The 25,958-nt window shown below is 60.4% G+C and overlaps 2 protein-coding genes across 3 annotated transcripts; one reads left to right on the plus strand and one right to left on the minus strand.

Annotated features, from left to right (window-relative positions):
- The first annotated feature begins 4,114 nt into the window (after positions 1-4,114).
- AVPR2 (arginine vasopressin receptor 2) lies at positions 4,115-6,522 on the plus strand. The gene is made up of 4 exons (XM_032846376.1): positions 4,115-4,326; positions 4,745-4,798; positions 5,152-6,033; positions 6,237-6,522. The coding sequence occupies exons 2-4, from the start codon at positions 4,774-4,776 to the stop codon at positions 6,440-6,442; spliced, it is 1,113 nt and encodes a 370-aa protein (XP_032702267.1). The 5' UTR covers positions 4,115-4,326; positions 4,745-4,773; the 3' UTR covers positions 6,443-6,522.
- A 609-nt stretch (positions 6,523-7,131) lies between these two features.
- On the minus strand, positions 7,132-23,289 carry ARHGAP4 (Rho GTPase activating protein 4). 2 transcript variants are annotated; one of them, XM_032846310.1, is made up of 22 exons: positions 23,128-23,287; positions 18,604-18,811; positions 18,364-18,526; positions 18,176-18,238; positions 17,724-17,906; positions 16,902-17,030; positions 16,588-16,809; positions 12,487-12,588; positions 12,178-12,369; positions 11,997-12,081; positions 11,806-11,833; positions 11,463-11,565; positions 10,638-10,698; positions 10,458-10,535; positions 10,232-10,366; positions 10,022-10,127; positions 9,696-9,929; positions 9,536-9,609; positions 9,265-9,448; positions 9,043-9,135; positions 8,656-8,770; positions 7,132-7,536 (listed from the first exon to the last, which is right to left on the minus strand). In XM_032846310.1, the coding sequence occupies exons 1-22, from the start codon at positions 23,192-23,194 to the stop codon at positions 7,306-7,308; spliced, it is 2,856 nt and encodes a 951-aa protein (XP_032702201.1). In that variant the 5' UTR covers positions 23,195-23,287; the 3' UTR covers positions 7,132-7,305. The 2 variants fall into 2 exon arrangements, with proteins under 2 accessions (XP_032702201.1, XP_032702202.1); XM_032846311.1 differs by lacking the exon at positions 8,656-8,770 and having other exon boundaries at positions 7,332-7,536; positions 23,128-23,289.
- Between the last annotated feature and the right edge of the window lie 2,669 nt (positions 23,290-25,958).

Here is a 25,958-nt window from a genome sequence, read left to right on the forward strand (position 1 = left end):
CCAGGCGCACCCCCAAATTTTATTTTTTAATGTTTTTCATGTAATCTGTACATCCAGTGTGAGGCTTAAACTGACAATCCTAAGATCAAGCGTCATATACTCTACTGCACTGCCAGGTGCCCCAAAAGTTTGCTTTTTAACAGGGATTGTTACGGGTGCCTGGTTGGCAGAACACATGACTCTGGATCTCAGGCTGGTGAGTTCGAGCCCCACGTTGAAAACGCAAACCACATACTGGGGAAAATATTTGCGACACAGAGCTTTCGAAGAAGTATCCAAAATATATTAAAAGTGAAAAAAACTCTCACAACTCAGTAATGGGGAAAACTTTTAAAAGTTGACAAAAGACTTGACAAAAAGAATGTTATGAAAATGACAACTAGGGGCGCCTGGCTGGCTCAGTGGGTTAAGCCTCTGCCTTTGGCTCAGATCATGATCCCAGGGTCCTGGGATCGAGCCCCGCATCAGACTCTTGGGCTCTCTGCTTGGCAGGGAGCCTGCTTCTCCCTCTCTCTCTGCCTGCCTCTCTGCCTACTTGGGATCTCTCTCTCTGTCAAGTAAAAAAAAAAAAAATTTTAATTTAAGAAAGTGACAAATAAATACGTGAGAAGGTTCTGACCATCATCCATCACAAGGAAAATGCCAGATAAGACCCCAGTAAAATATTGCTGAAACAGTTCAGACTACAGAGGCAGCGGCCCGCACAGAGGCGGAGCAGTAGGCCCGCAGGTTCTCAGCGCCGAGGGCGTCCTCCGGAGGAACGGGGTCCTGCGCACTGTACGTGACAGCTTCAAACTGGCAATAGCCCCATGTTCACCACCTAGCAGTGGAGCCGATCCTCTGCGGCCCAGCCAGCAGAGCCCCACTTGGCACAAAAGAGGAGCAAAGTCCTAACACATACAACAGATGGGCCCAGGCATGAGATACTACATACTCTACAATTCTATTTATATAAAATTCTAGAAAAGACAAATTTATAACAATAGAAAGATCGTGGTTGCCAGGCTCCAGCTGCCCTCTGCTCCCTCCAAGGTCGTCAGCCCAGAAGAGGGGTGCTCCCAGCCCCTGCCTGCTGGGGACCCTGCCCCTCCCCACCTTCGGGGCTCCTAATCTACGCACCACTCTCCTTCCTCCCAAAACGGGCAAGCAGGCTTTGTCTAACTTTGAAAACTATTGTTCCCTTGAATTTGGACCTCAGGTGAGTGGACACCGTGTCTTGCTCTTACCCTCGAGCCATGCATGTCCCACGTGTTTTTATTAAATGCGTTTTTGCCCCATTGGGTCCCAACGTCTGCCCCAGGGCTCCCTCGTGCCATTGGAGGCTCTCGGAGGTGCCTGGTTGCCGTCGGGCTCCCCCCAAGCCCGCTCCTCGCCTGTCGGTCCAGCTGGTGTGAGTGCACGCTCGGGCTGCTGTGCCAGCCTGGCCGTGGGCAATGAAGCTGTGCCCATCTCTCCTCCTGGCTCCATCGCTCCTTCTCGATGGGGTGCGCTGCCTCCTCTTCCTCTCTCATCCCTGAAAGCTCCTTCAAGGGTTTATTCAGGGCCTGAGAAATGTCTTTCGTTTCTGATCCATTAACGTGCTAACAGGGTCCCACCATTTCTCCCCTGGGTGGTGGCTGCCCCGCATCCAGCCCTCTCAGCTGGAGTGGCACATGACCCTGCAGTCCTTGGGGCAGGGCCCGGGTCCTTCCACCTCTGCACACAGGCCACAGGGCCCTCAGCATGGGCCATTTGTCGAGCAAAGTGTTCTGCCAGCTCTGGTCCCCTGCCCTGGTGGCTGGCGACTGGGAGGCCCAGTGCCCTGGCCTGAGGCCTTCTGTCCTCTCCTACTCAGACACTGGGCTATGGGACACACAGGCTCACACCTTGGCTACCCAAAGAGTCCTTTCTGCAAATGGAATCCTGGAGGCATGGTGGGGGGAGGGGGTGTCTGCTCAGTCCTGCCCCCGGGACTGAGGCCCACTGAGGCCAACTGGCCCACCCCGTGACCAAGCCCTTCTCCATCCTTTCACAACCAGCTTCTCAGCGCTCCCCGGGGTGAGTGCCACACCCAAACACCTCTCAGGGATCCCTCCTGTCTCCCCTCCACAGTCCCTGCCTGCCTTCCTGTCTCAGGGACAAGTGGCCCCCAGGTCAGTGCCCTGCTCTCAGTCCATGAGGGGGGCGGCGCTGGGGCAGGGGCTTGCCTGGGGCCTGTCGCCTCTGATCAGCCCCTGGCTGCAGGAGGGGGCACTCAGCCAGCCTGGTCCAGTGTCTCCACCAGCCCAGTGCCCATGTGGCACCTGCACCTGTGCCACGAGCTCCCCAGCCTTAGGAGCTCTCGGCGAAGGATCCAGACTCTCTCTGGCATGCCCTCGGGCTTTGGTGGCTTCTCAGCTCCTCCTGAAGTTCCCCAGCATCTGTTCTGGCTAGCAGGGGCAAGCCGTGTGCCCGGTCTCCCTTTAACATCTGGTCTGGATGTGGACACATACCCGTTGCCTCTTGGAGCCAGGAGAGAACCACTGGGGAGAGGAGAGGACTTCCCCAAGATCTTTACCCCGGGTTCAACGACAGGAAACATGGAGCACAGGGAGCAGAGAGGGCGAGGAAAGTGGCCTCAGGGTTCGGCTGGCGGGAGGGCGGCCTGCTAGGCCCTGTGGGCAGAGAAGGTAGACCCTTTCATGGGCTTCGGGTCTTTGCCCCTCCTGTCACCATCGTCAGCCTTCAGGGGTTGGCTTCCCATTTTACAGAGACAGAAGCTGAGGCCTGAATTGCTGCGCAGAGTGTGCACAAGGGTGCACAGCCCTAGAGGGCAAGGCATCTGGGTCTCCTGTGCAGATGAGGGAGATCCCATCCCACCTGTGAGGCGAGGCCCCGGCACAGGGCAGATGGGCATGACAGAGGATGCTGGGTGTGATGTGACCTTTTACCATTGGCTCATAGCTCTCCTATGAAAAATCTGTTCTAGCATCCTGCCCAGAACTCTCGCTATCATTTTTGTCGATCTGGACAGCAGTAGAAAAGTTGTTTGTAGGCTTCTGGGTTAATAACGGCAGTGCGGTTACAGGGAAGAAAGTGAGAATGTTCCTGTTCTTAGGGGGTGGGGCTGAAGGGGTCTGACATGGGGTGTCAGCATTCTGCAACCTGTGCCCATAGGGTCCAGCCCTCCCCACCCCCCACCCCCACCAGGCTCTCTGGCCAGGAAAGGGAGGCCTTAGTTGGGTCTATATTTGTGCCTGGTCAGTGTGAAGCCATTTTGGCCTTTAGCCTTGCAGGTCATCAGAGAAGACGGACAAACAGGAAAACAGAGCCAGCTGGGCCTGGAGCCTGGCCCTAGGAGACGTGCAGGCCGCTGCCTTGGGCTGGGCTGTGTGGACCTCGGCTGAGGAGGGCCGGGATTTGTAGCAAGAGCAGGAGAGGACTGGAAAGAGGGCTCCTGGGACAGGGCAGAAAGGATGGACTGGAGGGGCTGGGGGTGCCAGGCGCTGAGGAGAGGAAGGAGCAAGAGCCCAGCGCCTGGAGGGGAAGCCCCAGCCTCAGAGGCTGTTGCGTGCATGTGTGTGTGTGTGTGAGAGACAGGAACAGACAGAGACAGAGAGACAGAGATCTGAAGCTGCCCCCTCCCCCTAGGACAGGTAGCTGCAGGTGGGGGGAAGAGGAAGAGGGTGGGGAGGAAGCTGGCTCGCTTGGGGCGCAGAAGCCCCGGCTAGAACCCGCCCCACCCCCTCCCTTCCTGTCCTTCATCTCCGGAGGCCCTAATTGAGGACGGGCGGGTACGTCAGAGAGAACCTGGCGTGAGAAAGGAGTCAAGCTGTGCCATGAAAAAGCGGGGTGCCCTTCAGTCAGCCCCACCCATCTCTGACCTCAGTTTCCCCACTTATAAAATGGAGCCGCTGAGCTAACTGATCTCCCAGAGTCCTGCTGGACCTGATCTTCCGAGGGAGGTGGGCCCTGTGGGCGGAGGCGTGGGCCCTGTGGGTGCAGGCGCAGGCCCGGGTCGGGGGGAGGGGTAGAGCCCGCTTGATGGTCACACCCAGACCAAGCTGGGGACCCACCTAGGAGGGCTCAGGTCCTCAGGAGTGGGGGGAAAGGAGTCCCGTGGACAGACCTGGGAGGGCCAGGACAGGAAGGGCTGCACAGGAGGCCAGGAGCCTACTTCCCCGTGCCACAGGCAGGAGGCCAGGAGAGGCACGTGGGGGAGGGGAGGGAGAGGAAGTCCCCTCCTGGGCAGGTCACTCCCAGAGGCCGGGCTGGGGCGGGGCAGGAGATGGAGAGCAGATCTGAGCTCCTGGGCCACCTTCGCGCCGGCCAGTGCCCAGCTGCCCGGAGCCCAGAGAGCCCAGCCAGGTAAGGGGCTTCGAGGGGTCCCAGGGACAAGCTGGCCTCTCCTGTCCAGCCCCTGCCCTCCCACGGCCGCCTCTCCCGGACTCCCTCAGGGTGTGTGGGGGGAAGGGGTGTCTGTCCGGCTGCCTCAGATCCTGCGGGCTGCCCGGGTGGGTCCTGGGATGCGTTCGTCCATCTGTCTTAGCCGGCTTGGTACGGGGGGAGCACAGTGGGCCCGGGAGCCTGTGGCTGACTCAGTGTGGTCAGGCGTCACCAACCTGGATCTGGCTAGGGCTGCAGCCCCACGTCCCCACTGCTGGAGCGCGCGCGCACACGTACACAGGTACCCTGTCACCTGACCCTTCTCGGGGCCCCTGTCTAGACACAGAACGCAGCTGACCCCTCTGACGGGAGGCTGAGCTCAATACCATGTTTCCTCCAGGCGATAGAGACACCTGCCCTGGCCCCATCATGCCCACGGCGTCCACCACCTCTGGTAAGGTTCCTGCCCCTGGGCCCCCACCCATCCGCCCACCCACCCCTCCATCCGCATGAGCCAGGCAGGCTGAGTGGGGTTGGATGAAGCAGAGAAGCCCCTCTTTCTGGGACCCCTCCCCCCTCCTCTCTAGGCTCCCTGGGGGCTGGGGCTGCCCCTCCCTCCCTACCACATGAGGCGGGAATGGCATCTGCTGGGAGTCCGGAAGTGGGAGGCCGGAGAGAAGCAGAAGGCCCAGGCTGATGGCCGCTCGAGCCCCTGGCTCTGCCTGACCAGCTGGAATGTCCTTGGGCCCAGGGCTCCCCGTGCAGCACACCCCCTAATTCGGCCCTCTTCCTCCACCCCTTGCCCAGCTGTGCCCTGGACCCTCTCTGCCCCTGTTCCACCTGGCAACGGCAGCGAGGGGCTGCTGGACACGCGGAACCTGCTGCTCGCCCAGGCGGAGCTTGCCCTGCTCTCCACAGTCTTCGTGGCTGTGGCCCTGAGCAACGGCTTGGTGCTGGGGGTCCTAGCACGCCGGGGCCGGCGGGGTCGCTGGGCACCCATGCATGTCTTCATCGGCCACTTGTGCCTGGCCGACCTGGCCGTGGCTCTGTTCCAAGTACTGCCCCAGCTGGTATGGGATGCCACGGACCGCTTCCGTGGGCCAGATGCCCTGTGCCGGGCCGTCAAGTACCTGCAGATGGTGGGCATGTATGCCTCGTCCTACATGATCCTGGCCATGACGCTGGACCGCCACCGTGCCATCTGCCGCCCCATGTTGGCCTACCGCCATGGAGGTGGTACTCACTGGAACCGGCCGGTGCTGGTGGCCTGGGCCTTCTCGCTCATTCTCAGCCTGCCCCAGCTTTTCATCTTTGCCCAGCGTGACGTGGGTAACGGCAGCGGGGTCCATGACTGCTGGGCCCACTTTGTGGAGCCCTGGGGCCTCCGAGCCTATGTCACCTGGATCGCTCTGATGGTGTTCGTGGCCCCGGCCCTGGGCATCGCTGCCTGCCAGGTGCTCATCTTCCGTGAGATCCATGCGAGCCTGCTGCTGGGGCCAGCAGAGAGGGCCGGGGCTTGCCGGGGAGGGCACCGGGAAGGCAGTCCCAGCGAGGGGGCCCGGGTGTCAGCAGCCATGGCCAAGACCGTGCGGATGACGCTGGTGATTGTGATCGTGTACGTGCTGTGCTGGGCGCCTTTCTTCCTCGTGCAGCTGTGGGCAGCGTGGGACCCGCAGGCGCCCGTGGAAGGTGGGTGTAGCCACGGCTAGGACTGTGGGGGACGGCTCAGGCCTGGCCGCAGAGGCACCCGCGCCCCCTCGGACACTGCGGGCCTTGGGCTCGGAAGCACCCGCGGGCTCACGCGGATCACTCTTCCCCCGTGAGCAGGCAGGGTCGCCACACCTCCGCTAGGGCACCCTCAGTCCCAGCCTGGACTCTCCCACCCCCCACAGAGGCCCCCTTCGTGCTGCTGATGTTGTTGGCCAGCCTGAACAGCTGCACCAACCCCTGGATCTACGCCTTCTTCAGCAGCAGCGTCTCCTCGGAGCTGCGGAGCCTGCTCTGCGGGTCCCGGAGTAGGGCCCCACCCAGCCCAGGGCCCCAGGAGGAGTCCTGCGCCACTGCCAGCTCCTTCCTGGCCAAGGACACTTCCTCCTGAGAAGTCAGGGGGCACCTTCCTTCTAGAGGCTCTGTGAAACCCCCCTGCCCACCTGGGGCTGGCCCTGGGAATGCCGGGTGTGGGGCAGCAGCGGGGTTCCACCCCAGCAGGGGACCGCCCCTGAGATGGAGGTCCCAGGGCCCCCCCACCCCCAGGAAGGAAAGGGGTCGGGGCCGGAGGACCTTCCTCTCCCCCCACCGCTCCCCTCTTCCCAGCCTCTCTAGCTCCCCTCAGCCCTCCCCTCTCACTTGCTCCCCAATAAATGTTCCAGCTCTTTTCGCACCGGTGAGTCTCCTTGGGTCAGAGTAACGTTGGCTGTGAGGCAGCGTGGAAAGACTCCCCCCACCAGACACAGGACCTGGTGTGCGGGTCACCCCACGATGCCATGCCCTGGCCCGGACAAGTCTGTGCTGAGAGGCCCCCGGTAGAAGCTGCTGCAGCTGCCCAAGCTGCTGCCTTTGCTGAGCGCCCGCCGCCTGCTGCTGGCCGCCCAGCTCCCACCCCGGCGCCGGCGCCGAGACAGAGAACCGGCTCGAGTGGGGAGTCAGCGCACAGGCCTTTATGAACGGCAGCCGCCGCCTGCCAGCTCCCACCGGCACTGCACTCTCAGGCACTGCACTCTCAGCGAGGCAGACGCAGGCCCCGGCGCCTACCACCCAGCTCACCGACAAGCCGTCACCGATCAGCCACGGAGGGGCCCGCCCCAGCCTCCTCCCTTCTTGGCCTCCCCAGGGGCCCAAGCCGGGGCTGGAGCAGGCGGGGCCGCCTCTGGACAGATGGACCCTCCTCTGCGAAGGGCCGGAGGGCCAAGGGCAGGAGCCCCAGCGCTGGCTGCACGGGGCCGGGGAGAAGCTGGCAGCACCTCAGTGCTTAAGGGGCGAGTCCGGGCTCTGGGGACAGGATGCCGAGGGTGACGCCAGGACCCCGGAGCCCCGGGAGAGGCCTTTGTTTTTGCCGAGGCGGCCGCAGGCTGGAGGCTTCAGGCTGCAGGGCCCGGGGCCAGGGGAGCAGGTGGACGCTGGCCCAAGCCCTTGGCGGGCGGAGGTCTTTCCCAAGAGCTCCTTAAACACGGAGTCCATGGTCTGGGCCACGGCCTAAAGGGGAGAAGAGAGAGGGAGGGCATCTGGTGAGAGCCTCCCCCAACTAGCCAGCTCTTTCTCCCATCCCTGGTCAGGGGCTCGCCCCCCTGAGCCAGGAGTGGGGGGCCTTCCTCCCTCTGCCGCCCAAGCGTCCACTCGAACTCTTTCTCATTCCGAAAACAAAGCCCTTGACCACCTTCCTGTCACCACACCCCTCCTCTCCGTTGGCCCCAAAGCTGCTGCCCCTCCTTCCCTGTCCGGTTTCCCTCCTGCCACTCTTGGTGTTACTATCACAGCCTCCTCTGGGGACAGCAACACATCCCCCCCTCTTCTCATACCTACTCTCACCATGGCTGGGATCACAGCCACACCTTGGCCCCAGGGACCACCAGTGTGCTGGAGCCTCTCAGGTGAGTGTCCCCCTGCAACCCACCCGGCCCTGCCTGCCGTCTGCCTGCCCTCCCCCTCCCCTACCCCACCTACCACCAGACTCCTGCTTCCCTGGCATGAGAGTCCGTGTGGCCTAGGTCAGCCCCTGGTCCCCTGACTCCTAGGCCGGGCCACTGGGCCACAGCCAGCACACCTCATGCTCTTGGGCTCTTTCCTCCAGTCCCCGCTATCCTGAGGGCTTCCACTCACTGGGAGCCCGGAAGCACACGTGCTAGGCCCATGAAAGCAGAGAGCCGGGTCTCCCTAGGCTGCCCCCCAGCTGGGGCCATATCCAGCACCCATTCTCTCCCTCGCCAGCTATCCGCTCCATCTGTCCATCTCCTCAATCTGTCCCTTCTGTCCTCCTTAGCCACCAAGTGCCTGCTAGGCCACTACTGGTCACCTACCCTGGCTCCAGATGCCATGCCTGCCTGGGACTCCTGCTTGCCACTTCCTGCTCAAGAACCGAATGAGCCCCCAGGTCCCCCTCCACTCTGCTTTGGGGATCATCCTTCCCTCTGGGCTCACACCCCTGCCGGCCTGTCCCTCCCCGGGCTGGGCCCCACCAGCTGGTCTGAGGCCAGGAAGGGCAGACTTAAAACTCGGGAAGAAAGAGTTTGGTTCCTAAGGGGGAGGTAAAGACCCCCCCCAGGAGAGGTACCCCCCACCCCCACTATCTGCCACACACCCACTCCTGGCTCTCACCTTGTCTACCTCCACATATCGCTCCGGGGAGGTAGGGACCAAACAGTGCCGTCTATGCCCAGAGGGCCCCCCGGAGGTGCCCAGTGGGGCCTCGGGTGGGGTGCATGGCTCTGGCCTGCAGGGTACAGACAGGGCATGGCCAAGGGAGGAGGAACAGCGAGGCTGGCCCAGTGGATCCATTCTGTCCTTTGGTGTCCCTCATGGACAACTGTTCCCCAGCCGAGACCCTCTCCACGTGGCCTAAGCCAGACCCCAGCCCCTTCTGACTTGACCCCACACCTTTGCCTGGCACAGGGTTGGCTCCCCCAATGGCAGTGCTCAGGGCAAGGTGGGTGAGTGGGGCCACCAAAATGAGTCTTCCCAAGGAACCCTCCTTCCCTCGCTCACCGATGGCTGAACTCCATGGCCAGGAGGACCTCTGGACTGCTCACCAGCTCCCCCGCAGCCTGCGGCCCCTGGGCCACCGTGTGCTTCTCTGCACTAGGGTCAGAGAGACGACCCGCAAAAAGTGCTCATTCCTGGGGCAGGCTCTGGGGGCCGGCGGGCTCTCAGGGCTGGACCGAAGTGGTCTGGGCTGCCCCAAGCCTAGGGAAGCTGGGACTCACTCACCTCCCGGGCAGCGTGATGTACTTGTGTGGGATGAGTCCCCGGGCGCCCGCACACTCGCCCCGCCACCAGTCGCCCGAGGCCCGCTCGTGCAGCCGCAGCACGTCCCCACGCTGAAAGCTTAGCTCCTGGGCTGTGCGGCCCGTGTAGGCAAAACAGGCCACGGCCTCCACGACCCCCTCCAGGTCTGCGGAGAAAAGGGGGTTGAAGCTGGCAGGTGAAGGGCACACCCAGGGCAGTCAGGAATCGGCACCTCCTCCTCCCCGCTCCTCACCATCCTCCTGGGCCGTGGTCCCGGCTTCCAGCTCTGGCTCGTTCTCCCCAGCCAAGCCCTCCAGCTGGGCATCCCTGAGGTCAGAGCGAGGCATTTGCGTGGATGAGGGGGCTCCCCTCTGCTGCACGGCCCCCCCAGGCCCCACACACAGAGAGCATACCCCAGACAGCTGGAGGAGGGCGGGGCCATGCACTTCTCATAGGTCGGGCCCGGCAGCACGGCCACGGGCGGGAAAACCCGCGATGGCTGCACGATGAGGGTCTGCACCAGCTGGTTCACGCGACCCTGCAAGGCTACTGGGTCCTGCCCGGCGGGCACGGGCAGCAGCGTCGGCCCGAAGCACACGGCCAGGTTGTAGGGGTCCATCATGTTCTCGTCGCTGTACTGCGCCAGGCTGGGGGCACACGTGGGTCACAGGCAGTGAGCGCCCCGCCGGCTGTGCCCTGCGCCCCCCACAGTCCTCCTGGTCCCCCAGAGCACACTCACTGGTTGAGGAAGGTGAAGAGGTAGCGCAGAACGACCAGCACCGGCGCGGGCAGCTGGGTCAGGAGGCGGCCCACGTGTTCCACCCGCTCGGCCACAGCCTCCAGCTCTGTGGCCCGGGCCGCCCCCGGCGGAGAGAAGCGCGGGAGTGAGGCCCTGGCCACAGGGCAGTGCCCCCCTCCACCGCCAGGATGCCTCACGCCCAGGCCTCACCTGCTGAAGCCAGCAGCTCTCCGAACAGGTCCGGAGGGAAGAGTGGGGGGTCCAGGCTCCTGAAGTAGAGCTTCAAGACCCCTGCCACTGCGTCCAGGTCATGGGGTGTGCAGCCTTCCACCAGTGGGTCCTCCCCTAGGGGTGACGCAGGGCATAGGAGGCCGATCGCACCAGCTCCGGCTGTCGCCCCTCCGCCCGCCCCTACCCCGTCCGGCCGGTCCCCTACCTCTCTCGAAAGCATCACGGATCTCTGAGACCCGGGGCTGGGCACCTGACACCCGGAAGATGCCCTCGTGCTGCAGCCCTGGGGGAGGAGGAGAGCCGGTGGGTGCCCGCTGGGTCCCCTCCCCAGCGCCTGGGGGGTCGGGTGCTGGGCGGGCAGCAGGGAGGCCCGGGTCTTACTTACCATTCAGGTTGATGAAGCGGACACAGCTCTCCACCACCAGGGGCACGGGCTGGCCTGAGCTCTGGGGACAGAGAGGGGACTCACTTCACGGTCCCTCCTTGTCACTGGCTCCCTTGTATCTTCTCCGAATAAGCCACGATGGTTATTGGCAATGCGGCCTGCCACGTGGTTTGTGAGACTCGCGCCAACCAACCTCGAGTCCACAGACATTGCCAAACTCTTAAACGAACCACCCGCAGCGCGTGAGCACATCGCAAAAACGCTCCCGCTCTTTCTTCTTTTCAGAGCCTTCTCCCTTCCCTCGCTTTGCGGCCTACGACCCCCAGAAGCGCGCCAGCCAGAGCTTCCTCCTCACGAGCTCCTTCCTCCTCCCTCCTGGGCTTCCTCCTCATGCGCTCCTGCCTGAGGCTTTCTGTCGAGGCCTGGGTTGTTTTTTTTTTAATTTGTTTTTAAGTGTTGTATTTGCTTATTTGTGAGAGAGAGAGGGGGAAAGTGCGCACGCGCGAGCGGGAGGCCGGGAGGGGGGGAAGCAAACTCCCCACCGAGCAGGGAGTCCGATGTGGGCCCCGATCCTAGGACCCCGAGACCGTGACCCGAGCCGAAGGCAGCGCTTCACCCACTGGGCCCCACGGGTGCCCCTCGGTAGACGCCCGGTGCTAAGTGAAGGACGTTCCCTGCAGTCAGGGCAGGCCTGACAGACGCCGGTGCAGGAGGGGTCGGTCGACCGCTAGTCGACAATGGAGGCCACTGGGGTCATGGGCCGGAGGGAAGCCAAAAGGCAGGGCAGGGCCTGCGCGTGGCTGGAGCGTGAGCCGGAGCCAGTACCTGGATAAACTTCTCCATGTCTCCCCCGAAGAGCTTCTGGTTATACTGGGAGCTGGGGCGGGGGCGGCGGCTCTTCTGCTGTTTTCTCTGTGTGTACTGGGCCCTGTAGCGGACGGCAGCTGGCTCTGAGGGGAGGGCTACGGAGAACAAGATGCTCCCCACCCCTCCCGGAGCCCAGCCAAGCAGGGCCCTGGAGCCCATGAGTCGGTCTAGAACCCACTGGGCCACAGAATGATGAACAGCAGAGCTGAGCCCCAAGGAGAGGGTACGTGGGGACAAGGCAGCTTGGTCCCTGTAGAAGCCACCCCTGAGAACACACGGGCCGCACGCAGCGGGAACTCACCAAGATGCGTCCTGCTCGTCCTTGTCACCTGGGGGTAGAAAACAGTGGAGCGCTTTGCAGGTCCGAAAGAAAAGCTGGCAGAGAGGAACGTGGGCTGGGTGGGGGCCCGAGGCAGGAGAGCTGAGGGCGGGAGCCACTCTGGGGCCCGGGCGGCTGGGAGGGAGCAGCCCAGGGCCAGAAGGGGGGCGCACCTCGCTGAATGGCCTCCTGCAGCTTCTCATGCTTGGCCTGCAGCTTGGCGAGGACGCTTCGCCCGCTCAGGTACTCCTGCAGTTTCTGGGGAACCCGAAGAAGAGTCCGAAGTTGGAATCCCAGCTCTGGGCCCTCCGTGCTCCCCGCTCCCGCTCCGCCCCCCAGCTGCCCCCTCCCCACCGTGATGTAGAAGGTCTCAGTCTCTTGCTGCTGGCCCCGCCTGCGGCCGGCCTGCCGCGCCCCCGCATCCGAGCTGGTGGACTTGAGGGACTCAGTGGAGGGGCTGGCTTGGAGGGAGTCGAGCACGTCCCCGTCTTCCGCCGCCGCTGCCTCCAGCAGGACCTGCAGTGTGGCCTTCAGAGTCTTGCTCACCTGGGGCACAAGTGAGGGACAGAAGTCCAAGTCAGAAGGAAGGGGGAGGGGAGGCCATGGCCACTTGGCTCCGTATCTCCAGGTCCCGGTCCCCACCACGAGCCGAGGCATTCCTACCTCCTCCGTCTCTATGGTCTGTCGATCCAGGCGGCTCTGGATATTCTGGGCTCTGGGCAGAATCTCATCCCGCAGCTCCATCTCCAGCCGGATCTCAGCCACCTGTGCGGGGCAGTGTGTGGGGCACTGAGGGCTGAGCTTGGGGCCACGAAGCTCAGGCATGGCGGTGGGCTGGGCAGTGGGCACCAAGAACTCTGGGCCTGAGGACAGCATGCGCGTTTCCGCTGCCGCAGCAGCTACTGTCCAGAACTCCTGGTCCTTGACACGTAACATACCCGGTTCTCCCCGAGAGGAAAGGGCTCCTCCACGCCCGCGTACACCAGTGTACAGACACTCATAGCAGTACTACTCCTAAAGGCCCCAAGACAGAAGCGAGCCCAATGCCTATCAGAGGGGGGGGGGGGGGGGGGGGGGGGGGGGGGTGGGGAGTGACTGCTTCCGAGGTCCAGGGTTCTTTTTGGGGGTGAACGTGTTTGGCAATGAGAGAGTGGTGATAGTTGCGTAACTCGACGAAGATTCTAAAACCCGTGGAATTGTATGCTTTAAATGGGCAGAGTATATGGTATGTGATTCACACCTCAATAAAGCAGCTGATCATTTTTTTTTTAAAAACGTGGTCAGGAGGGCTCGGGTGTGGGACAGAAGAGGGAGAGCCTAGCGAGATAAACGCCGCATTCTGATCAGGCAGAAATAGGTTCCCTGTAGCAAAATGTGAGCCTTCGAGCTGCTGCCCTGTGGGCAGAGTGGGGGGTGGGAGGAGACCGGCTTTAAGAAGTGAAGAAGAGGAATGCGTCTCCTTCGAACAGTAACCACTTTGAGAACTCTGACACTGACATCAAGTTCAAATGTAGAGCTAAGACTTTGCTGAACATGCCCTGCTCTCTGTCCTCTGTAAGCCCCACTGGAAAGGGGCGCAGGAAGGCCTAGGTCACGGGGATGCCGGGGGGTGAGGTGCAGCGAGGCCGGCAGTGGAGATGCCATAGAAGTGACAGATTTGTACACTTGTGTTCCCAGCAGCCAAAAGCAGGAAGCAGCCCAAGTGTCCACCAAGGGATGAATGGAGAAGCAAATGTGCTCTGTCCATACAAGGCCATGATTTTCCGCCTTAGAATGGAAGAAGAGCCTGTCACAGGCTGCGACATCCAGGAGCCTCGAGGACACTGGGCCGAGCACCACTAGCAATTTACAAGAGACAAATAGAGTATGAGTCCACTCACGACAGTGAGCTAGATTCAGAGAGACAGAAAGTAGGACGGGGGGTGCTGGGGGACTATGGGGAGGGGGAGCAAGTGTCTCCCGCGGACAGAGTTTCAGTTTGGGAAGATGTAACATGTGCTTAACGTCACTGGACATCACACTTAAAAATGGTTAAAATGGGGGCATCCGGCTGGCTCAGTCAGTAGAGCGTGCAACTCTTGGTCTCAGGGTCTGAGTTCAAGCCCCACACTGGCTACAAAATTAAAAAAAAAAATCCTTATATGAAATGATAAATCTCATATATGTTTGACCAGAATTGTAAAAAAAACGAAAGAAAGAAAAGTCTCTCCAAGCTCTAGGAGACATTAACATTAGAAGACCCTCCCCTCGGACCCACACGGTTAGCAGAAAACTAGAGATTTGGCCTCTGGAAAGGATACATCAGAGGGATTCTGGACTTAGGGACACTAGTCACAGCTAAAGAAGGAGATAAAACTTCCTACCGATGAGAAAGAAGCAAGCGGCCGCTGCCATCTGGCGCCGCCCAGATGGGACATGCTGTTACCGTACTGAACATAAGGAGTGTCACAGGGCATCAGCATCAGACAAGGTCACTCTGTGACCACGAGGGCTGATGACAAAAACAAGAACACATTATAATCACATCCGAGTGGAGACAAAAACAAGAATTTTGTCCAAGCCACAGAAATACGCAAACCTCCCTCTGTTCAGGCTAATAACAATGTCTGCGGCTTTAGCCTCCCTTCACCCCCCACCCCCCCACCTCCTGCCTTCTGGATAAGATTCCCAAAGACATCCAATCAGAGTCGCCCCGGCTTCCTGACAGTATCTGGGCCAGAGCCAGAACCAAGTCCCTCCCCCAAATCCCACTAGTCCTTCCTAGCACCCTCTTACCAGGACACCCCAAGATCCCCACCATGGGTGTCTCCCTCAAAGCAATGGTCTGAGTCCCTGATGGAAAGCCCCCCTACCCCGTTGACGAGCTCTGCTCATGCACATTCGCTATCTCATCTAACCTACCTGTCAGCCCCTCCTCTTAAATATGACCTCATGAGGGACGCCTGGGTGGCTCAGTTGTTAAGCATCTGCTTTCAGCTCAGGTCATGATCCCAGGGTCCTGGGATCGAGGCCCAAATCGGGCTCCCTGCTTGGCAGGAAGCCTGCTTCTCCCTCTCCCACTCCCCCTGCTTATGTTCCTTCTCTCTCTGTGTCTCTCTCTGTCAAGTAAATAAAATCTTATAAAAAAATATGACTTCATGACCGAGAACTGCCAGCCATTTGAGGGAAGCTCTAAAATGAAAGAGAAAGATGAAAGTGAGCTCTTTTCTTTTTTTAACTGCAAGAAAACAAGACAAAATGCAGAGAGCCGAGAAAAACATCAAGAAAACAAAAATGAACATTTCAGAATGATTTCAGAAAATATGATGTCCACAAAACAAGGAGAAGGGTTATTTTAAATAGGAATTTGGAAAACAGAATAGAATTCTTTGAAACAAAAACTACAAAAGTAAATTTAAAAAAAATTTCGATAATGGATTGAAAGAGATAGTTGAAGAAATCTCTAAGACAGCAGAACTAAAAGAAACAGAGGTGGGAGAAGAGGAAAGAGAACAGATAAGAAAATTAGAGAATCAACCCACAAGGTCCAACATTCAATTACAGGAATTCCTGAAAGTGAGAGAAAAGAAAATTAGGGTGGGGGGGGGAGGAAACGATCAAAGGAACAATATAAGCCCCAAACATAAGGCCACAGTACTCTAAACCCACAGTGCCCACTGGTGGTCCAGTCCCATGAGGGAAAAAGGATCCTTAAGGATCAGACTGCGTCATCGGTGGGAAATCCAGTGATGCCTTTCACAGTCGAAGAGAAAATGATTGTCAACTCAAGATTCTATATCCAGCTAAACTAGCAACCAATTTCAAGGCTAGAATATGGGCATTTTCAGACAAGTGAAGTCCCAGACTGCCTGGGAGAGGAGGGGGAGGAGGGAGAGGACCCGGTGGTAGGGCGGTGTGGGAGGCCCGTCAGCTGTGGAAGGAAGTTCAATGCGAACACCTTGAGGCAAGCACCAGAAACTGCAGCTAGAAGATGAGCGGGAAGTGGCTGTTCCTGGGGAGTGGAATCAGGAACAGAAAGGGTGAGTCAGAGAACTGCCATGGGCCATTGTAAGCCTTGAGCAACATTTGACTTTTTCAACTACGACTCGGATCAGAATACAGATTAAAAAGCCAAAAGCTCGCGCGCCTGGGTGGCTCAGTGGGTGAAGCCTCTGCCTTCGGCTCAGGTCATGATCTCAAGGTCCTGGAATCGAGCCCACATCGGGCTCTCTGCTCAGTGGGGAGCCTGCTTCCCTCTCTCTCTCCGCCTGCCTCTCTGCCTACTTGTGATCTCTCTGTCAAATAAGTAAATAGAATTGAAAAAAAAAAAAAAAAGCTAAAAGCTCCGTGTAATCCCTGTCATTTGCAATGCCCATTTGGACAAACCAGGGAAAACAACATCTCAGGGACATTCCACTGCTTGTGTGGTTTATTCGCCTTCAGCTTGGCATTATGAAGTGTCTAAAATATGCAGAGCATTTGGGCAAAGACTACACGGACAGCTAGATGCCCACGGACTACCTGGTGTTCAGCTGGAGATATTTTTGCTGTGTGTGCCGTGGTGGGGAGGCGTGCATTCCTTGGCTGAGGCTTCAAACGCACGCGGCAAAACTTCCAGAGAGCCCGTTTGCCTCGTGGCCATTGAACGAGGGGCTGAGAAATAAGCCACGTCCAGCAGCTCTGACTCCTTAGCAAAGTGGGGTTCGTTTGCCTCAAACGCTTTACAGTGAAGACCAGAGAACACAAAGCCCTTCACGTCCCTGCCTGGGGGCCGGTGACCCTCACCTCATCTCCCTCGTGGGGCTGGTAGTCAAAACGCTGTGGGGGACAGAAGGCGACCGCATGCACCTCCAGCACCTTGGCCTTGTCCCCTGAAGGGTCTAGGGCCTCCACGGACTCTTCCAGGCTGCCCAGGCCCTGCATGTGGGAGACTTGGGCGCGGCTCTCGGCTGCCACGTAACTCCGGAGCAGCTGCGCCAGGGCTACATGGAAGCCTGTGTCACAGCACTGGGGAGGAGGCAAGCACGTGGCTCGGGCGGGTTCCCAGGGCTTGGGTCCCCGCCCCCCCTGCCTCCTACTGCCCCTCCCACAGTACTCACATCCATGAGGTCCTGGACGTCACGTAAGTAGTAGTTGCTGACAGCAGCATTGACACTGGCCAGGCTGAGCAGGTACTCGTTGCGCGCCTTGGTGCACTTGAGTTTGTGCTCCAAGAACTTGGCCTGACGCTGCTCAAGACCACACAAATACAGCAGGGTCACCGACTCAGCCAGCTGGCCGGGCACTGCCTCAGTCCTTCCGCGGAATCTCTACCTCCACCCCCCCATGCGGACATCTGCACTGGGATGTCCCCCAGGCCCCCCAAGGTACACAGCCCAGAAATCTCAATGTCCCCCCTTGCCCCTCTCTGCCCCACCCTGCCACGCAGAAACCCTCCCATCTTGGGCCAGCGACCCCCGTTCTGCCTCCGCTCCTCTGGGCTCAGCACCTCCCCGGCCTCTCAGGGACCACCTCAAACTCTCCGTGCACACTCCCGTCACCCATCCTCTGTGTCTTCTCGTCTCTCTGAGACCTGGCAGCACTAGGTGAGGCAGGGGTGGGTGGGGCAAAGGCCTCCCGCCTCGACAAAACCAAATCTCTCTTCCCTCCAGTTGGGTGGGGCAGAAGCAGGAGCACCGGGAAGATGGTTCTCCGGGCCCCCCACCCCCCACCGCATCTACCAGTCCCGCTTAGGGAGCCCTTGAAAGCCAGCAGAGCGGCCTAGGCCCAGCCTTACCAGACGGTTGTGACTCTCCTCTCCCTGGCCCTGCTTTCTCCCTCTGTGCACCACCTCCCAGGAGGCCCCAGTGAAGGCCAGGGATTCCAAGGACAAAGCCTTGAACCAGAGCCTTCGAAGACAGACAGGGGCCCTCCAGGCCCACCTTTTCCACCAGTCGCCCTCCCTTCTTGAGGGAGCTCTTGCGGAGGGGCCCCGTGTCGGTGGCCGTGGCGGGGGCGCCGGTGGCGCTCCGGCCCGCCCGCTTTTCCTCCTGCCGCTCAGCTTCCCGGAGCTTCGCCTCGGCGTTCATGCTCTCCGTGTGGTATAGCTGGTACGTCTTCTTGGCCTGCAGAGAGGAACGGGGCCGGGCTGCCCTGCTGAAGGCCATGGCCAGAGCCAGCCCTCTCCCTCCTCCTCCCAGCCCATGGGGGATTCAGATCCTATAGCTACCCGATCCCAAGGAGGCACTTAGCCCCACCGCCCTGTGCCCGGGAACAGGGACAAGGGGCCGTGCTTGCAGTCCCCCAAAGCCAGGACCCTGCTGGCCCCCCGACCCTCTTCCTTGAGCCCCGCCTGGAGGCCCCCCACCCGGGCCTCCCTTGGGCCCGGGCTCACCGTCTGCAGCTCCGACACCACCTCCAGCAGCTCCTCCTGCAGCTGCTGCTCCAGATCCTTGCTCTGAGGGTGGAGGGGCCGAGCGTGAGGGTCCTCGGAGCCCCGCCGGACACATCCCCGGGCCACCGCCCGCCCCCTGCCGAGCCTGGGGCCACCCGCACCTCCTGGGCCCAGAGCAAGGGCCTCACCTTTTTGACCAGGCGCCCCACGTCCTCGGCGATGTGACTCAGGCGCTGGGCCAGGGGCCCGGCCAGCACCTCGCCCAGGGTGGCGCTCTCCCGGCTCTGCTGCCGCGTCTGCTGCAGCAACACGGCCCAGCAGTGCAAGGGCGACAAGAGCGACGGCTCCTTCCTGGGGCAGAGGGGCGCTCAGACCGGGCGCGGGGCCTCGGGCTCGGCCGCGGCCCCTCCTGCCCCGCAAGGACCTACCGGAAGCTCTGGTGCTCCCGGCTGCTGCCCCCAAGGCGGCCACCGCGGCCGGAGAAGCGCTCGGCCAGCTTGTCCAAGCCCCGGGAATACTCCAGCTCCACCTCGGCGCGCCGCCGCAGGAACTCGGCCAGCTCCTGCAGCAGCTCCCGCCGCAGCTCGCCCTGCAGCTCCAGACAGCGCAGCTGCTCGCCCAGCTGCCAGCGCATCTCTGCCGCGGGGGGGTGGGGACCACAGCTCAGCCCGGGGCGTGGTGGGGGTGGGGACGATGCCCCACGACCCCCCGGTAGGGGGAGAAGGAGGCTGGGCCCCGGGGAAAGGGACCTCTGGGCCAAGGCTAAAGGGAAGCGGCCAGGCCCACGCAGCTGAAGATCAGGAAGGCTGCTCTGGGGAGAGAGGGAGCCTGGGCGCCCCGGGAGGGCGGGGGTCCTTCGGGATGGTGGGAAGACAGAGTGGCCCAGCCCCACCTCGCCCTGGCCCCAGCCAGGTGCCTTTCAGTTGGGCTTTCCATCGCTCCCTGCTGCTTGGAAAGCCCCTGAGTTGTTTGCCCAGCCACTTCCTGCCTTCCGGGTGCCCAGGACCCCAGGCGGAGTAGCCTCTGCTGAAACACCCAGACACACGGGTCTGCGTAGGGGCAAAGCTGCCGTGGCATTCCGCCGAAGCTGCGGTGCACTTGTGGCCTTAGTGGCCAGGAACCCTGCCCTTGGCCCCCAGGGGGAAAGGGCGGCCCTACGGGGAGGGTCAACGGCCAAAGCAAGCTGGCTGGAGCAGACGATGAACGGGCTGAGAGAGCTGGCCTGTTTTTCTGCCCCCTGGTTTCCACTCGCCATCACCCACCCACAGGGCACCCTCCGACACACCTCCCAGCAGAGAGCCACACCTCGGGCCCTCACGCCGCTGGCTTTTGACACCTTATCGCTGGCTTGATTTGGCAACACTGCTTTCCCCATGAAAGCAAAGAACCGCCAGCATGACAGGCTTAAGCAACCTGCTACAAATGTTTTTGCATCCCCCCAGCAGGGTGCCCAGGTGGGCACCAGGGAGCCCTGCTAATAACACTGGGCTTCTGGCCAATGGGTGGCCCGCTTACTCATCTCCACCGACACACCCAGGGAGGGACAGCAGTGGATGTCTCCTGTCCATAGACTGTCTGTGCCAGGCATGTTCAAGATAAGGACATGTAGAGGCAAAGAGGGTTGACCAAGTGCTTGCCCTCATGATGCTGGGATGGGAATGGGGGTACAGATCACAAGGGGACAGGGTTATCTGGGTGGCTCAGTCAGGTAAGCGTCAGACTTCAACAGCTCGGGTCCTGATCTCAGGGAATCTGTGCTCAGCGGGGAGCCTGCTTGTCTCTCGCCCTCTGTTCCTCGCCCCACTCTAGCTCTCTCTAGCTCCCAAATAAATAAACAATATTAAAAAAAAAAAAAACAACAGATCACAAGTGGGCAGGTATAGACTAGAATGTCCAGGAGCAAGGGGCTGGGGAGGCAAACAGCAAGGTGATGTCAGAGCTGGAGGTGGGGCAGGAGGGGTTTTCTTCGTAGCCGGTGGTCCGGAGGTGAAGGAAGCGACAGGGGCCGTGCCACCATTTGGGAAGAGCGTTTCGGTCTAAGAAAACGGCGAAGGCTGTTGGAGCCAGCGTGGCAGCAGGGGAAAAAGTGGAGACGCGTGAGAGGCCCGTGGTGAGGGAAGGCCGTCGGGCTGGCCCTAAGGGAGAGAGAAGCCACAGGACCCAAGCCATGTGGGGAGGTCAGGCAGAGGTCAGGCGACAGACAGAAAGTGCCTGGCCCAGTGGGCACCTCCTAAACCAGTCCAGGCAGAAGATAGTGAGGGCTCCGACCAGGGAGCGGGCCTGGGAGGCAGTGAGGAGGGGCAGGACCCAGGGCCCACTGGAAGAAGCCCACTGTGAACAGCTCAGTGATGGGACTGTTGGCACTTCTGTCCTGCCGGTGAGCTCCGGGGGGCTGTGGGCACGGGGCAGCCCCCAGGGGCGGTGTGTGCCCAGCGTCCTCATCACCTCCTCTGATCTCCCTCTGGAGAATGTCCCCTTCCTATTCTCAGCCCCTGGATCCTCTCCCAGATGCGGCTGCCCCTCGCCCCATCCCTCCCCCAGCAGGGGCCCTGTGATGGGCCCCGCGCCCCAGTCGTTGCATCATCGCTGGAATTACTAAACAGGGGCGCTCTCCTTCCAGCGCGGGGTCAAGCTGGGCAAAAAGAAGCCAGAGGTGGGGGGTGCTTCCCGACACTGAGACGAGAGGGGAGCAGGGCAGAGCTGGGTGAGCCAGAGTCTCCTTGTACCATCTGAGGCCGTGCTCAGGGGCCAGCTCTCAGCGCCATGGGCCAGGTGGAGGAGGCTGCGCGCCGCTGGCCATCTGGATGTTCTTCGGCCAATCGGGGTAACATTTTGGGGCTAAAAGCACATCTCATTTCATCCTAAGAAACATGTGAGATGTCCCAGCTCACCTCACCCTCCTCGGAGACCAGCTGCTACTGAACACAGCTGAGTAGGACAGCCGTGCGTCGACGGGAACCCAGACCTGCACCGCACCGTGGCTGGTGTCGAGAAGATCCGTGACTGGGGCTTGGCCCCCAGCCTCCAGGCTGTCACTTTCCTGCTATCAGATCTCAGCTCAAACATGCTCATTGCCAAGCCTTCCCTGACCTCCCCGCAAACCAGGTCTGGCCCTCCTCCCGCCCCCCTTCTGGACCACTGTGCTTTCCCTTTACAGTGGCTGCCGTCATATTCGAACGTGATTGTGGTAGGAGTTGTTTGCTGTGTGTCTCCCCCGCAGGACCTGCGGGCCCCCCAAGGGCAGCGGCAGGTTCTCTTGCCCAGCACCACATTCCCGGGGCCTGGGACAGAAGACATGCATGTGAAACTTCTGTCCAAAGGAAGGACGGGGTCCACACACGCTTGCATCGCCAAGCTGGGGCCTGGGCCCCACCAACACTTCCTGTGAGCGAGGCCTACGGTCTCACTTCTGCTGACAAATAAAGCAAAAGAGAAGATGTCCACCGAAACCACGACTACGCTGACCTTTCAGAATTTAGGGTGTCAAGACAGCGATCTGGGGTTTGTTTAGTACGGTGACAAGTTCTGTGGGGGGAGGAAGTAGAAGGTAAAGGCACGGGAGACCCAGAGCAGGCAAGGAACAAGCTGTAAGGACAGCCTGGCTCACATTCCCAGTGTCTCAGTGTGAGTTAACTGGTCTGTATTTACTGACTGAACAGTTTCCAAAGTCCTTCAGCTTCCTGACATTCGGGGGAAGCAGGATGGGGGTCATTATCTCCACCTGAGAAACGAGGAAGGCAAGGTCTGTCTCACCCTGCACAAAGTCACTTCAAGCTGGTTCGGCCATTAGGCCGCCTTTCCCAGACGGGAGTGCGGGGGAAGGCATACTTTTTGGTGTAAATTGTTCACATTGTATAATTATGGTAGAACCTGCATCTCAGGGCACCACTCAGTCGGTTAAGGGTTTGCCTTTGGCTCAGGTCATGATCCCCGGGTCCTGGGATCTAGCCCCGTATCCAGCTCCCTGCTTGGTGGGGAGCCTGCTTCTCCCTCTCCCAGTCCCCCTGCTTGTGTTCCCTCTCTTGTCTCTCTCTCTCTCTCTGTCAAATAAATAAATAAATAAAATCTTAAAAAAAAAAAATAAAAAGAACCTGCATCTCTGGGTGGGAAGGAACTTCAAGGATCATTTCCTTCTCCCTCCCAAGGGTTTTTATTGCCGTGTGACTGTGTGCAAGGCACTTTTCCCCGAGTTTCGGTTTCCTTCACCGGTAAAACGGGTCAATTAAGAGTGATATACAGGGTCACACATCTGAAGACTCGGGGAAACATTATGGTCCCAGCTGCTGGCACTTGGACCGCCCTGGGTAAGACAGGCAGAAGAGGTCCACTAAGAATCTGAAAGCAAATTTGCACGTGATTTGCACAAGTGTTTTTCAGAACCCAAGGAGGTCGACCCTCAGAAGGCATCCGAGCTGGCCCTGCCGAAGCTCTACTGCTGATACCCACAGGCCAGCGTGACCCAGAGACAGAGGCCCCCAAGTCCAAGAGAGGGCACAGGAACTGCTTCCAGGCACCTTAGGCACTCACACTCCCCTACCTGGACCTCCTCGGCAAATTAAAGGTGCTCGATTTCACTCTGGCTAGAATGCCACTTTCTGGGGGCCCCCGCGGGCCCCCTTCCCTCACTCGGGCTCTTGGGGTAGGTGCAGGGAGAACCAAGGAGGGCAGAGCAACCAAAGGAGGGGAGGGAGGACGCAAGGGGAAACAGTCCACAGCTGAGACCGAAGGGGCTCGGAGAAGTGGGCAAAGGGCTCGGGGTCGGGGGTCGGCTCGGGCTCCCTCCCTCAAGCCCCTCCGGAGGTCGCTGAGGGTGGGGTGGGGGAGGGGAGGGGAGGAGAAGCGGGGGCCCTGGGCCAGCTGCGGGCCTTTTCCGGCTCCCTCACGACCCCGGGGGCGGGTGGTGGGGGGAGCTCGGCAGGCACCCGGGCCGGGAGCGCCCAACGCCCTCTCACCTTTCACTTGCGCCTCGTACTCGGCCTGCAGTCCCCGCTCCCGGCGCAGCTTCCCGTGCGCGGCCATGGCTTCCGGGCGGCCGCGCCGTCGAGCCCCACTGCTCCCACGCGGCCGCGAGCGGGCCGGGCGCGGGGACCTGGGGCTCTGCAGCCCGCACCACCGCCGGCCCCGCCCCGCCCCGCCCCCAGCGCGGTTCGGGGGGAGGGGCGGGCCACGGCCCGGCACTGGCCCGCGAGGGCTTTCCGGCGGGGTCCCCCGGCGGCCGGACCCTGCCGCCCCCTCGTGCTGGGCGCTCGGCACACACCCCGGCTGCCTGTGCCCCGCGCTCAGCGGCCAAGCCGCCAGGGCCCGTGTGAGAGCCTCGACGTGGTCCTCAAGCTGGCACCCTCCCGCTGCCGTTGTCCCACCACCACCACCACCCCCCGCCCCCCGCAGAAGGTTGTCGGGTCACCACTGCCAAACCCCACCCTTCACAGCATGGCCATGAGTCCCGAATGCCAGTAGGCAGTGCCACTATGGCTGCTCCAGGCCCTGGACTCCCCTGGGTCGCCTGCTTCCCCCTAGACCCCCAGGACATCAGATGAAACCCACACATCCCCAGTCACAGCCCTGAGAGATAAGCACAAGGAGACTGGAGAGCCCGGTGTCAAGTTCCCGGGGAAGGGCGGGGTGGGGGGTGGCGAAGGAAAGTCAGCACCAGAGATTAGAACCTCAGCCATTGCTCCCTCAAGCCCCCTCCTTGCAGGGAGAGCACGGTTTGACCAAGGTTCCCCTTCTGCTCAACCCCATAGGGAGGAACAAGCCTCATTTCCCCATAGGTATTTACCACTTCCTACCACTTCCTGCTGCCGGAAGAGACTCTTCTGCCTTCTTTCCGCTGTCGCTTGCACCTGCCCTTAGGCTTGGGGCTGGGGGTTCAGCCTTCCTCTTCCCCCCTCAGTGTAAGGTCTTAACAAGCCTGGGGACAAATCTTGGAGCCTCCCTTATTCAGGAGTGCTGGATCTCCCTCCACCAGCCTCTACCAACCTGGAGCCAAAAGGCAATGGATTTTCTCCGTTGAACTGGGAAGGCAAGCTGCACACGGCCATTGACGAACCAGACTAGACATCTGTCTGAGGTGGGGTGGGTGGGGAATCCCTGGGGTATAGATGGTGGGAGAGGGGTGAGGCCATTAGGCTCCAGAATTGTGCCCAGGGAGCCGAGGAAGGTCTGTAGGCACTAGTGCAAGGGGTCCAGGCAGGTATGTGTGTGCATGGATGTCAAAGTCAGGCTCAGTGCAAACGTGGGCACATGTGACCTCGACCTGCAGATGCGGAGTGGGGTGGGGTGGAGGAGGCTGCACAGGTCCTTCCTGCCTCTAAACTATGAGCAGTTCTCTTGCCCAGAAGGGGAAAACATACCTCCTCAGTTCCCTGCTCACCCACCCCTACTCCTGCCCAGGACAAGGGTCCTTCTCCTAAGACACCATGTGTCCACAGGGCGTGGGAGCTGGCCAGACACCAGCAGGCCCAGGACCTGGGCTTCCAGGAGCTGGCCTCAGCAGTACCACTGCTGGCGTCCTCTAGCAAGGCAGGTGAGCCTTCTGCCCCTTCCCAAAGCACACCAGAGCACTTCCGACCCCAAACCCTATGTGTCAGGAACCCGTGCACCTCACCAGCCAACCCAACATACCTTGCCCCTACTCTCCATCTGAGCACTCCTGGCCTCAGCCCCTACTTTCAAATGCTCTCCTCTATCCTTTTCTGGCTCCAGAAACACTCACGCGATACCCCATTAGGCTACTGCTTTAAAACTTGACATCATATGGGGCGCCTGGGTGGCTCAGTGGATTAAGCCGCTGCCTTCGGCTCAGGTAATGATCTCAGTGTCCTGGGATCAAGCCCCGCATCAGGCTCTTTGCTCAGCAGGGAGCCTGCTTCTCTCTCTCTCTCTGCCTACTTGTGATCTCTCTCTCTGTCAAATAAATAAATAAAGGGGCACCTGGGTGGCTCAGAGGGTTAAGCCTCTGCCTTCGGCTCGGGTCATGATCTCAGGGTCCTGGGATCGAGCCCCGCGTCGGGCTCTCTGCTCAGCAGGGAGCCTGCTTCTCCCTCTCTCTCTGCCTGCCTCTCTGCCTACTTGTGATCTATCTCTGTCAAATAAATAAATAAAATATTAAAAAAATAATAAATAAATAAAATCTTTAAAAAAAAAAAAACTTGACATCATAAGCCCTGGCTTTTAAGATGCTTGTTTGGCCTTTGAGACCCTAGTGCTTGCTCTATCCTCAGCTCCATTATTCCCCTTCAAAGAATCCAAAAGCCCATTATCCCACAGAAGATGAGGACCAGATGTGTGTGACCTTGCTCAAGGTGTTAAGGAGTGGAGTATACACTGGGCCCGGAGGGGTGACCTCAGGGCTGACATGGGTCAGGCGCTGTGCGTTGGATGGACTAGAGGGAGATGAGATCAATGTTACCGCCGTCTATGTCAGAGCAAGAGGAGATGAGAGCATGAATTGGGCAGTGAAGGTCCCATATGAAGATGCTGTGAGGCCCTTATTTTCCTACAAGTCAGGTTTCCAGAAGAAGCTTAAGAATGGGGGGCTGTGCGGGGGGGGGGGCATCTGGGTGGCTCAGTGGGTTAAGCATCTGCCTTCCGCTCACTTCATGATGGGGGGGGGGTCCTGGGATCCAGCCCCGCTTCGGGCTCCCTGCTCAGCCAAGAAGCCTGCTTCTCCCTCTCCCTCTGCCCCTCCCCCAGCTTGTGCTCTCTCGCTCTCTCAAATAAATAAAACCTTAAAAAAAAAAAAAAGAATGGGGTCTTCCGAGGTCAAGGTTGTGCACCCAGT

This window comes from Lontra canadensis, unplaced genomic scaffold, assembly GCF_010015895.1.
Source record: "Lontra canadensis isolate GAN:19392208 unplaced genomic scaffold, GSC_riverotter_1.0 scaffold174, whole genome shotgun sequence".
In the NCBI taxonomy this organism is placed as follows: domain Eukaryota; kingdom Metazoa; phylum Chordata; class Mammalia; order Carnivora; family Mustelidae; genus Lontra; species Lontra canadensis.

Bases quoted from the DNA above. Each gene is read 5' to 3' on its own strand.
- ARHGAP4 (XM_032846310.1), bottom strand. From the start codon at position 23,194: ATGGCCGCGCACGGGAAGCTGCGCCGGGAGCGGGGACTGCAGGCCGAG. The intron at 18,812-23,127 runs GTGAGAGGGCGT...CCCCCGCGGCAG, and splicing joins GTACGAGGCGCAAGTGAAAG to AGATGCGCTGGCAGCTGGGC. The intron at 10,699-11,462 runs GTACTGGCTCCG...CTCTGTCCCCAG, and splicing joins ACATGGAGAAGTTTATCCAG to AGCTCAGGCCAGCCCGTGCC.
- AVPR2 (XM_032846376.1), top strand. From the start codon at position 4,774: ATGCCCACGGCGTCCACCACCTCTG. The intron at 4,799-5,151 runs GTAAGGTTCCTG...CCCCTTGCCCAG, and splicing joins CACGGCGTCCACCACCTCTG to CTGTGCCCTGGACCCTCTCT. The intron at 6,034-6,236 runs GTGGGTGTAGCC...CACCCCCCACAG, and splicing joins CCCGCAGGCGCCCGTGGAAG to AGGCCCCCTTCGTGCTGCTG.